Below are 12,495 nucleotides of genomic sequence, written 5' to 3' on the forward strand. Positions count from 1 at the left end.
GCTCACCATTTTCTTCTTACAGTGAGCCCTTCAAAATATTGTCAGAGCTGAAATATAGCAGCTGCTGTCAGTTATATACCAGCTGCTGTCAGTTACAACTGAGTGTGCAAGGTAATGTCCATGTTTCCCTATGGCTCAATTTGGCGATATTACAGTTTAACGGCGTGCTGACCAGTAAGCTGTTATGGGGTAATGGCCATTTTCAAAATGGAGGACAGAGAATTCCATTGATCACAGTGGACAAACAGGATGCAAGAGAGGAGACATTTTTAGTTCAGGTTCTCTTTAAAGGTGGCCATTAATGGTTTATGGTAATTTTAGCTAATGATCGACCTTCCGAACCGATAGATGGGATAGGATTGGAGAAGGTTGATGAACCAATCAACATAAAACCACCGTATTATCCATTTTACAGATTGATCCTATCTGAATTTATTATTATATTTTCAATCACAATTATGGGGCTGATCAGTGATTTACAATTGTTTCTTTCAGATCGCAATTATTGGATTGGAAGGTCAATCATTTTCTGCAGTGTTAATGGGCACCTTAAAGCCCCCTCTACACCATTAAATTCCAGGTGCGATTGTTTGAATTTGATTGGATCAAATTCGATTAGATCGATTAAATCTGATATGTCCGACCGGGATTTGATCAATCGTGGGATCAATTTTGGCTAGTTTTCAATGCAAATCGATCATACGATCCATCGAATCCCGATCGGACATGTCGGATTTAATCGATGTAATCGAATTCGATCCAATTGAATTCGATCGGCCGCCCCTGGAATTGAATGGTGTAGAGGGGGCTTTAGACAGCAGGCATTTTTAATCATTCAGCTTTATGCGACCAAGAAAGATTTCTCATGAGGCATCACTGCTGAAAATGCGAATCCCAAAAATTGTGAGATGAGGGAGCAAACTTAAAGAGAAACCGTAACCAAAGATAAACCATAACCAAGACTTGTACTTCATCCCAATCAGTAGCTGATACCCCCTTTCCCATGAGAAATCTTTTTCACAAACAGATCATCAGGGGGCTCTGCATGGCTGATATTGTGGTGAAACCCCTCCCACAGTGTGATGTCAGGACTATGGTTCTGACATCGCACTGTGGGAGCCTTGTTGCATTGTGGGAAATAACAGCTATTTCCAAATACCAAACAAAAACAAGCAGCAGCTACTTCCACTGACATCACCTGCCAGCAGTAAAAATGTCACCATGTGATAAATGTCAGAAAGTAAATCAAGGAAGGGGAATGATTTTACAATGGACAAACACTGACTAAATCATTTATACATATTTGTTTTAAAATTGAAGCACTTCTTTATTACATTGTCAGAAAAGCTAATTTTCACCAAAAGTGTATTTGAGTATAAACCCCTAGGTTGCCTAAAATTGCTTACACACGTTAGAATTTCTGTGGCTTGAAATGATTGCTTATTACCGTTTCAGATGACAGTTTTAGAACGATTCTGCCCTACAAAGAGAGTAGAACAAAGTACAAGTGGGAGGTGCCCTACTCCTGCTTCAAATATATGATCCAGCAAAAACCGTATAGGTCAGTTGTTTGTGATTCTGCATGACTAATGCCTAGTGCACACCATGCAATTTCCTGTTAGACGGGTCGAATAAATTATTTCCAACAGGTCTTATCTGATTTTCGATTGATTTTACGATCACTTCTATGCAACCTGTCAGACCAGTCAGAAATAATCGATTCGACCCGTCTATCTGACGGGAAATTGCATGGTATGTACCCAGATATAATGACCACCTCAACTTGGGGGACCCCTGTGCGCACTAACATTTTGCCTAGTACCATGAAGAATGAATGATTGTTATGGCTTAATATCCTGAAGTGTTGCCATAAAGTTCATGTGCATTTCTCTGCAAGATGAAATTGTATGAAATGGACAGGAAGCACCAGCTTAGCAGTTGATAGATAATGTACTGGTTAAAGGCTCTGCCTCTGACCTGGGTTTAAATTTCGGCTCTTCCTGTTCAGTTAGCCAGCATCTATTCAGTAGGGAGTCCTTGGGCTAGACTCCTTTACACTGCTACTGTCTACTGAGTGCGCCCTTGTGGTTGCAGCTCAAGTGCTTTGAGTCCGCTAGGAGAAAAGCACAATATAAATTTTATTTGTCTTGTCTTATCTCCATAGTAATAATGGCAATCTGGAGAAGGCTACAAACCCAATAGATGGAGAACCGATGGACCAAGCACTGCTCATGTCAGTTCTGTGGATGGCCTAGCTTGTCATTTCATAGAAATCTCTATACTCTGAAAGGGTCATGGCCTTCAGAGACTGAAATGATCTGTGCCAATTTAGGATGTCCAAGCCACAAACGTGAAATGCACTGATGAACTTTTGGCAGGGCTGCATGCTTCCCTATAGTGGAAGAAATCCCTTGATCTCCAGACCCACCTCAGCCCCCAGCAGAGGCCTTTCCATGTGAATGCCAAAAGCTTCTTATCTCTGACCTAACAGCTCATCAGCATAAGCATCCAATCTGGAAATCTGCTCAACTGTATAGTAATAGTAAGCATGTAATGATGGGCAACCAGTACACTCCGAACATGGCAATTTCTGGATTACAGGAGGCTTTCCTCACTAGAGAAGGTAATAGCGTGGGTCCAGGTGTAGCACTTTATGTAGGGCTACTCACTCATGTAGGGACTCTTTGCAGCAGGTTAATAAGAGTCAGTAATGATAATGTCCAGTAAGCTGTTATGCTAATGAGCATTCCTTGAGCCTGAGAATAATCAGCCAGGGATTCCAGGAGCAACAGACAGCTCTGAGATTTCAGTAGATTCTGTTATGAGTCATAGTAATGCTATTTGTGTATGTCCTGCTCCTCCCCCATTCATTTCTATCCTGACAAAAATATGTTTGGCGCAATTTAGTCAATTGTAATGGAGAGCAGTTGTTAAAGCAGTGAATTTGCTCAGATTGTCCACTGTAGATATTGTTCATTGTACAAATGGTTTAACTACAATGCAAGTTATCTGCAACATGTTTGTTTGTTTATTTTCTAGAGGGTTATTTAGGTTTTCGACCATGAACTGCAGTAATCTAGAGGGAATGAGGGTGATCAGTTCCACTCTGATAACCACAAGGCAATAAAACTCCCCCTCCCTCCTCAGGCCAGGGCTGACCTTAGGGCTTGAACTGTTTAGTCACATGACTAGCTCGTAAACTGACCCAAGAGTGAGAGGAAGGGTCCCTGTCCCTCCCAGCCCTCAGAGTCAAACAGGCAGTTCAAGCAACAGGAGAGCCCTCATGATGCTGCTGGGTTCATGGTAACATGCCCAGCTCCATGGCAGCAACCAGGCTACCTCGTACAGGCATGAGATGGACACATGGGAAGGTATGTAGCCCATATTTGTTCATCAGAGTGCATTAGCCTATGTGGCAGATGTGAAATAGGTTGATGCCTGTTGGGATTTAACTAGTTTTCTCTGGAATGTCCTTATCTATAAACACAGGCAGCCATCTGTGGTGTACATGTCTCCCTGTGTGTGTTACTTGTCAACATAAGCACTTTAATTTATTTATTTATTTTTATAAAACTTGTAATTTTAATTCTTGTTGTTTTTTTGAAATTCAATTGCAAATAAGCTGCCTGGATATTTTTTTTGAAAATTTCTAATGGATATTTGTATATACTGGAATACCATTTGGGTGAATAGAGTGTGACTAATATTACTTAATATTGTGATTTTCAATTTTTTAAGAATATTTGTCTTATTAGTCTCCTCTTGTTTGTTTTATTTATTTGAAAAATGATTTTTGCTTGTGAAATTTGACCTTTCAACAAGAAAAAAATGTTAATTATGGAATTGTGTTTAGTTAATATTAAAGCATTGGTGTTAAATGTTAAAATAGAGCCTCAACTGTCAACATAACTGCAATTCAGTTGGGATTGTTGTTGTTTTGTTTTGTTTTTTTGGTTGGGGTGGGGGATTAAAATTAAAGTTGGGATTTTATTCCTTTAATAGATAGATGCTTGTGAATGGAGGTAGGTTTCAAATCTGGTAACAAATTCTTACAATTTCGAATCTTTCGTTTAAAAAAGAGACATTGGTGATTATGACCAGTTTCAGTTTCGCAACCGAGGGAGGAAATTTCGTAAACTTTAACCTTATTAGCTCATATGAGTCAGAAATGTATTGTGCCTCCCATGGCAAGTGTTGACCAATAGGGTGTGCTTAGGGTTAAGAGCACATCCAGGTCAATGCTATGCTGTAAATGCAGTTTGTCTTTTCACATGGTGTGTTCTATGCATCCATAACTTAGTATTAGCAGACATATAGGTGATTTCTTTATCTGGTGCCACAATGCTAGTTTATTTTAGAATATGAAATGTTTATTTTTGATTTGCTGTCATTTTTGACAATGGCAAGATATTAAAATCAAGGTTAATGTTTTTTTCATAGGAATTGTTCTTTCCTTTGTATTGGGTGCAAGGTTCATATGTACCTTGGGATATAGCGTCACTTAGGTAATGATAAATGTGGCCTTCTACGGGGGAGGGTGTCACATTAGTTTGCGACAGCTGGGCACAAGGGTGTCAGAGGATTAACGACAGACAGCTGTGAATGAAAGCTGTCCCCGATGAGAGATTTATGTTTAGATAATGCCATGGCCTATCTGTTTATATTTATATAAGCATATTTATGTGATTTGAAGTGTATATGTACTGTATAGTTTGTATCTCTGTCTTTTGTGTCTACCTGTCTCTATCTAATTGGCCCTAAAGCCTCATAGACGCTAGGAATGTCACCCAGCGGGGACATTACCCAATCCTCTGGGCGACATTGCAGGGCTAGTGCTTTACATATGCGTTGCTTGCAAGCTAGCAGTGTGTTCTGTTGCCATGCGGCGGGGGGGGGGCGCTGACAGAGCGGCGCGGTTGGGATGTCACTCGCCAGGCGGGGTGAGGGGGGAACAAAGTTCTTGGCCACTGAAGCAATCTACAAGGCGGATTGCTGGAAGAGGGAAGTTGGGGAGCTGCTGTACACTCGCTGAATTCTCGCCAGAGGGGGTAGTTATCAGCTGCCTCAACTGAGTTTCATCTATCATATGTACAGGACTGTAAGGCAGCCATCATGCTCAGTTCAACTGATTGCATTTATTTTCAGCGAATTTAACCATGTAGATCACATACTTATGCTGTGCTATATTTAATTTTTCCCAGTGGAACTGGGGGACTAATTGATTTGAATTTTAACCTGGGCAGGTTGTAAAGAACCAATTAGGGCGGGGTCCCACTAACAATTCTTACTAATCACAGTGGAACCCTATGAGGGTGTTTCCACTAAAGCTTTTTCATTTAACACAAATTGCAAAGCTGTAGTGCAATCACTCCCATAGGCAGGGGTGTAGCAATAGGGGTTGCAGAGGTAGCGACCGCATTGAGGCCCTTGGGTCAGAGGTGCCCTGTAGGGCCCTCCCTCAATCACAGTATTAGCTCTCTATTGGTCCTGTGCTGGTAATAATCACTTCTATAGATGCTTTAAATAGTAGTCATCATAAACCTGTTCCTCATCCTTAGCAGGTTTTGGTGCGCGATATCAAATTTTGTGTATAGAGTGCTTGGGGGGCCCAATGTAAAACTTGCACTGGGGCCCATAGCGCCTTAGCTACGCCACTGCCCATAGGGTTCCTTGGTCCTCAGCTAATGCTCTACCTGCAACATTTTCTGAGCAACTGCGCTTGAAGGAATGCTGCAAAATCGCACATTCCTTAAAAATTGCTTGGTAAACTGTGAGCACATAGCAATCGTTTCAGCGCTGGGATTATTATCACTGCAGTGCTTGCGATTGGCATGAATTGCAAACACGCTGCATGCAGCAATGTTTGTTCTTTTGAAAGGGAAATGCAATCGCTGCAAAATGGCAAAAAATTGATTGGCTATTGCGTTTTGCGATCCGAGTGTATACCAGGCCTTACTGTGTAAGTGTGTGTGTTGTGTTTGGGGAGTGGATGCAGGTAACCTACCCTGGGCTGGTTTCATTTGGACAAGGAAGTCGGTTGAGCTTGGAAATCTATGCAAATAAGGAACGGACATACAAACTTCATGCAGATATTCTCTCTCTCTCTCTCTCTCTCTCTCTCTCTCTCTCTCTCTCTCTCTCTCTCTCTCTCTCTCTCTCATAAGCCATTCACTATGCCACTGTGACATATAAAAATCATCCTCTCAGCCACGCCTTACACACAAACTCTGCAGTGCAAAAACAATCTCAATTTCAACATGCAGTCCCCTAAGCCCAATCTACACGTTACATTCCCCGTGCGATTGATCGGATCGAGTCAATTAAATCCGACTGGTCCGATCGGGATTCAATCGATTTTGCATTGATTACTAACCAACACTAACATTACAGAAAGAAGTCCCGATTGGACCTGTCGTATTTAATCGATTCAATCGTGCGGGGAATTGTAACTTGTAAATTAAGCTTTACACACATGCTAGTAGCTGCTGCTGTGCTGTGTGTGGAGCAGTACAGAAGGAAATGGAGTAGAAAATCTGATCAGATGGGGTTCAAATCACATTGAAATGTTACTGCTTTTTGTAATGGGTAAATGCTGTCAATACATAAACCATGAATAATAACACATACTAAATACATTTTAACAAACGTACCCGTGACAGCCAGCTTTAGCCACTACAAAGGATCCCATTATATGTGTTTCCATTATTTCTACTGCGCCACTACAAATGAGCCATTCAAACTGATGTTCCTACCACACTTATAAACAAACACAGTGGGGCCAATGTATGCCGTGCCCAAAAACGTACTGGCTTCACATCTGCAGCCAGAGTAAACCCAGATACATAGGTTGAGATCCTGCAGACTTCGTGCAGATTGAGTCCATCGTAAGAATTGTACCCAGGACCCCAGAGCTGCAAGACAGGAATGCTGAGGACTTGCTGGCCATTAGAAGCCTACATGTCTGTCTCTGAGGTCATTACACAGTCATAAGATCTGTAAGCCTTACACTGTGACATATACTTCCTATACATCTCTTCTTTTTAGAAATCATGCTCTGCTCCTTCATAGACTGTGTTCATCTGGATATGTCCATATTGCCAACTGTACTGTTAGTCCATATTACCTTTTTGAATCTGTCAGTAGTGTTAAGATGGCCATGCACAGGATTGGGCTGGCTTTTGGGGAGATTTGATCATTTTTATTGAATCTTCCAGAGAATTATTGACTCCTGCATTGCTGATGGTCATTTTTGCCTGGTGGTTGGGGGAGGAGAACAAGGGAGCGACAATACCAGCAGGGCAGTTGCTTTTTTTTAATGTTGATAAGGGCCTGGACACACTGAAAATCGCCAATTGCAAAGTGTGATGCAATTGTATTTTTTTTATCAAAATTCCACTTGCGATTTTTGTGCTCTTGCAATGCGATTGTGATTTTACTGAGGTTTTTTTCCCCTGGTTTTCTGATTGTTAACCTAAAAACGCAATGAAAATCGCATGCATTGCATTTTTCCTGCGCTTAAAAAGCGCAGCAGTTACTGCAATTGCCTTTTTCTAAAAACGCTTGGCACCACTATGTACAGGTCATCACGATTTTCATGATTTTTTTTCAAAAGGCCTTGCGATTTAAAAAACTCAGCTAAGCGCAGCCAGTGTGTACAAGCCCTAATGTTTCTGAAGTCTGTTCAAGATCTACTGACCAATATCATATTTTGATTGCTGCTGTACAAGCCCTAATGTTTCTGAAATCTGGTCAAGATCTATTGGCCAATATCATATTGATTGCTGCTCAGTTGGGGAATCGATTGCTTGCCACAAATGGCCCCTTTATAGCTAGCTTACTATCTGGAGGCCTTTTTTTTCCTACTAAATGTAAAATCTTAAGACAATTGAATAATCAAATCCCAATCAGGTACAGTATTCAATTTGCATTAAAAATGTCAGCTGACTTTTTACCCCATAGTCATTCTTAGTGGAATGGCCTCCTAAAACTTTACATCTGGCTACTAAAATAAGTGTTAATTTAGCCACACTTGTGTTGCAACTGACCACACTGCATGCAACTGACCATACAGAGAATTACTGCAAATCTGGTAACCACAATCTTATGTGTAGTGGCAGATTTGAACGGTTTCCGACCTGTAAAGCTCTGTATGCACAGTAGATTTTTGTTAACTAAAATCTACTAATCAGTGATTTTCTTGTGTGAATATATAGTGTATTTACACATTGCCCCCAACATTGGCCGTCATTAGTGATTAGTCATTCTGGACAGCTCAAGGCCAACATTATTTTAATTTTTGTTCCCCCAAAACCGGTGTGTTCCGCAAAATGGAGTGCCTCTCACTCTTCCTACAGCCATCTTTTCATAGACCTGAACAGGCAAGCAGCGAATCTGTATCGCGATTATTGAATGTCACACAAAATGATCACTAACAATCTTTTGGAGTATATCATTAACCATTTGTTTTCCAAAGTATATACGGTAGATCATTTAATATTCTTCTCTCTTTGATGGAAGTTGAAAGAGATGAAAATGTGCACAGCATTTATAAAAGTACAGGATCTACATTCCATAGGCCCACAATTAGGCCTAGTGCACACCAGAGCGTTTCGGCTGCGGTTTGCGATCCGCTTGCGGGTGCGGATCCGCTTGGGTAATGTATTTCAATGGGCTGGTGCACACCAGAGCGGGAGGCGTTTTGCAGAAACGCATACTCCCAAGCTGCTGCAGATTTTGGATTGCGGATGCGTTTCTGCCTCAATGTTAAGTATAGGAAAAACGCAAACCGCTCTGAAAAACGGCACTTCAGAGCGGTTTGCCAGGCGTTTTTTGTTACAGTAGCTGTTCAGTAACAGCTTTACCATAACAATACATGAAATCTACTACACCAAAAACGCTTCCCAAAACCGCAAAATGCTAGCTGAAACGCTACATCAAAATAAGAAAAAGCGTTTCAAAATCTGCTAGCATTTTGCGGATCTGCTAGCGGTTTTTGGTGTGCACCAGGCCTATGAGTGGTCAGTTTTCTTTGTGGTTTATGCAGCTAAATCCTTGTATACAAGCAGGGAAGGGGTGTTCTTTAACCTCCTGAGCGGTATGGACGAGCTCAGCTCGTCCATCACCGCCGGAGGCTGCCGCTCAGGCCCTGCTGGGCCGATTTTTATCAAATAAAGTGCAGCACACGCAGCCGGCACTTTGCCAGCCGCGTGTGCTGCCTGATCGCCGCCGCTCTGCGGCGATTCGCCGCGAGCAGCGGCGAAAGAGGGCCCCCCTAGCCGCCTGAGCCCTGCGCAGCCGGAACAAAAAGTTCCGGCCAGCGCTAAGGGCTGGATCGGAGGCGGCTGACGTCAGGACGTCGGCTGACGTCCATGACGTCACTCCGCTCGTCGCCATGGCGACGATCTAAGCAAAACAAGGAAGGCCGCTCATTGCGGCCTTCCTTGTTTATTATGGGCGCCGGAGGCGATCGGAAGAACGCCTCCGGAGCGCCCTCTAGTGGGCTTTCATGCAGCCAACTTTCAGTTGGCTGCATGAAATAGTTTTTTTTTAATTAAAAAAAAACCCTCCCGCAGCCTCCCTGGCGATCTCAATAGAACGCCGAGGAGGTTAATATCCAAATCCTGTAGGCACCAAGATTTCTCTGTCCACAGCTATGTTCAGTTTGTACTGGAAACAGAGATCAGAAGAATAACTGTGAGTAAAGGAAAATGAAGCAATGGACACAGAAATGCAATAGAAGGGCTATGATTGATCTTACCTTCTGGAATCTGATCATAGAATGCAACTGTGCAAGGAGTACCGTATTTCTCATAATCAGTAATAAGGGAAAGTACCAGTACTGTTACTCCTAAACTAGTAGTTTTGTATGATTACTGCTCTACTTTTGATGCCTTTGGCCTACTAACTATTGGACTATAAACAGAAGATTGCATCGCCTAGAATTGGCAGATTATTACCGCATGTGATTTATTTATTATTTATTTATTGTATTTATAAAGCAGCGTTGGACATTAGTTAAGGTTACAGACAATATTTATGGGTGACATACAGCAATAAGAGAGTACAATGTGGGCATGTTCACATCTCTGCTTTGTAATTACGGTAATCGCATTATCCTAAAGTGCTTCCACAGCCAAGCAGGTCATGTGGGCGCACGCTCACTGCTGCATTGTGCTTGACCTGGGCGCTGCCATAGACGTAATGTTATTACGTCTATAGCGGCACTGGGGTTTACAGTGTATTTTGGGTGCCGGCAATAGCCGGTCCCCCAATTACATCTCCTTCCAAATTGCTACGAATCGGAGGGGGAATAGTATTTATCGCTGCCCAGAATTTCAGCGGCAGAGGGGTGAGCCCTCATTTGGCTTACCCTGCGCCCAACTCCTTCCACGGTGCATTTCTGGGTAGCGTGTGAAAGTGCGAGTTCCATTCTTACATGCATAGTATGTGTTGTGTTTGACACATGCAGTATGGAACCACATAGGGGGTAACATACCCTAAATACTCATGGAAGCATCTTTTCTCACAACAGTGTTCTGGCAGTGGAATGGTACCCATTAGATTTCTGATGTGTGTTCCAAACCTTCAAGATGCCGATCAAAGATGCAATCTTTTTTGTGCAATCTCAACACTTCTATGTAGTAGAAGGGGAAACTGGTTGGATATACTTTGAAGGGATACTTTAGGTAGTCCCTCATATAACGTAGAAGTAGTGAGATTACACAACCAAGATTGTATCAGTAATGTGCACCTTAAGGGCCAGATCACACTTGCGATTGCAAAATGCTATTGCCTAATGATTGGCAATGCAGTTTTATAGTGATCGTTCGGCAAATGCACTTTGCAATTTTATTTTGGAAGAAGAATTGCATGGGGATTGCTAAATGCAGCACATTTGCAATTTTATCCAAATTTGTAGTGCTGCAGTGTGAATAGTTTAATTGCCATAACGCTTTGGTGATAGCCGGCAAACAGCAAAACACTAACAAAATGCTCCAGGGTGTTTATTAGACTGTTCTGCATGTCAGTTTCTGAACGATCTTTGTACAAGAATACATTTTTGGCCAAGTAGTGTGCTCAGCTCTATGGGTAGGAGAGCGAGTCAGGCGGGAGCGAGTTGCCCGGGCATTAGCAATGCATAATAATCGCGATAAAGCATGAATTTATAGAATGTACAGTTGCCTGCTAGCGGTCGGCGGATGTCGGGAGACACTTTTGTGTACGATTGTGTACGGCGACCTTAGTTGCAAGTGTGTACAGGCCTTGGCCACTTTGGTTAATTGTCAACTCTTCTGTGAAGCAAGGCTATTATCTGCCTGAAAGTCAAACCCCCATGACATTGTATTTTGTTTGTGTTCAGGCTTATCCCTGATGTGCTTTCTGTATACAGCTGAAGGCATTATTTCCTTTGTGCTCCCCCTCTACTGTAATCCCAAATATGCAGGAAATCCTGCACAGCTTTTAGCAAAGAGGATTCTGGGACACCAGTTGATAGCTTAATTTTTGCAGTTCTCTTTACTTCTGTTTCAGCTAATCACACACCACCTGATGGCTTCATTTAATGGGAGGGGTCAGCCAGAATTCAGCAGAGCAGCAAAATCCAGTCTTTCAGCACTTGGGTGACTGTGCAGGAAGTCCGCTCTGCTGGGGGGGTGGGTGGCCGCACAATGTGTGTCTGTTGGGGGGAGGTGAATTTCGGCATCTGTAAGGGATCAATAAGTGACAAGGCCCCTTCAGTCCTTTGTGTTTACCTTTTAATTGAGTGTAATCATTTTCCAGGGTTACAAGCAGAAGGGTCAGAAATAGGATCAGATGATTTGGCTTCTTTTCCAGTAACTCACCCTGCCTAAACTAGCAGAGATCCAGCTGTGCAGTAATTCAGCACTGAATAACTCTGGGGTAGTCTGAAATTCTATTTTATAATTGGTTTAAACGATATCCATTGGCAGGGCACACTGTCTGCAGTTTTATCGGTCAATGTGACAGAAATGGGCATTCCTTGCAACCAACCAGATTTAGCCTGTCCGGTGTAACAAACTTGATATTTGGTTAGAGAATTCCTTAGAATTCTGGAATATTAGTAAATTTCAACACAACCTTTTATTATCTATATATTTTGTGTTATTCATATTCTTGTTAGGGATTACTTTTAGACCATTCAAAAGTGGTGGTAAAACCTTATACAGTCTGAGATTACAATTGTTTTCCAAGCTGTTTTGACCAGAACAGGCTACAGCAGCATGGTATATAGCACCAGCAAAACCATCTGCTTAATGTTACCTATACATTACCTATACAGAACAGATCCTGATAGTTCCATTTAGAAAGGCCCTGCACTCAACCCTTCATCTGCCATGGCTGTTCAGTGGTCAGTATAGCTCAGACAAAGCAGACCCTCTCTTCATCTGCCATGGCTGTTCAGTGGTCAGTATAGCTCAGACAAGGCAGACCCTCTCTTCATCTGCCATGGCTGTTCAGTGGTGGTCAGTATAGCTC

The 12,495-nt window shown here is 42.3% G+C and overlaps 1 protein-coding gene and 1 long non-coding RNA gene across 12 annotated transcripts in view; one reads left to right on the plus strand and one right to left on the minus strand.

Moving 5' to 3' along the window:
- The window catches only part of NR6A1 (nuclear receptor subfamily 6 group A member 1), a 592,176-nt gene that overhangs the window by 405,435 nt on the left and 174,246 nt on the right, over positions 1 to 12,495 (plus strand). The window contains exon 1 of one of the 11 annotated variants that reach the window (XM_068248139.1): positions 3,315 to 3,371. The exons of the other annotated variants lie outside the window; for them this stretch is intronic. Within the exon in view, the coding sequence (XP_068104240.1) occupies positions 3,356 to 3,371 (16 nt within the window). The 5' untranslated portion in view covers positions 3,315 to 3,355. Of the gene's footprint in view, positions 1 to 3,314; positions 3,372 to 12,495 lie in introns of those variants that run through there. 11 annotated transcript variants of the gene reach the window in all.
- LOC137527566 (uncharacterized) overlaps positions 1 to 12,495 on the minus strand; it is a 106,448-nt gene that overhangs the window by 1,381 nt on the left and 92,572 nt on the right. The window lies entirely within an intron of this gene.

Source organism: Hyperolius riggenbachi, chromosome 8, assembly GCF_040937935.1.
Source record: "Hyperolius riggenbachi isolate aHypRig1 chromosome 8, aHypRig1.pri, whole genome shotgun sequence".
NCBI classification, from domain to species: Eukaryota; Metazoa; Chordata; class Amphibia; order Anura; family Hyperoliidae; genus Hyperolius; species Hyperolius riggenbachi.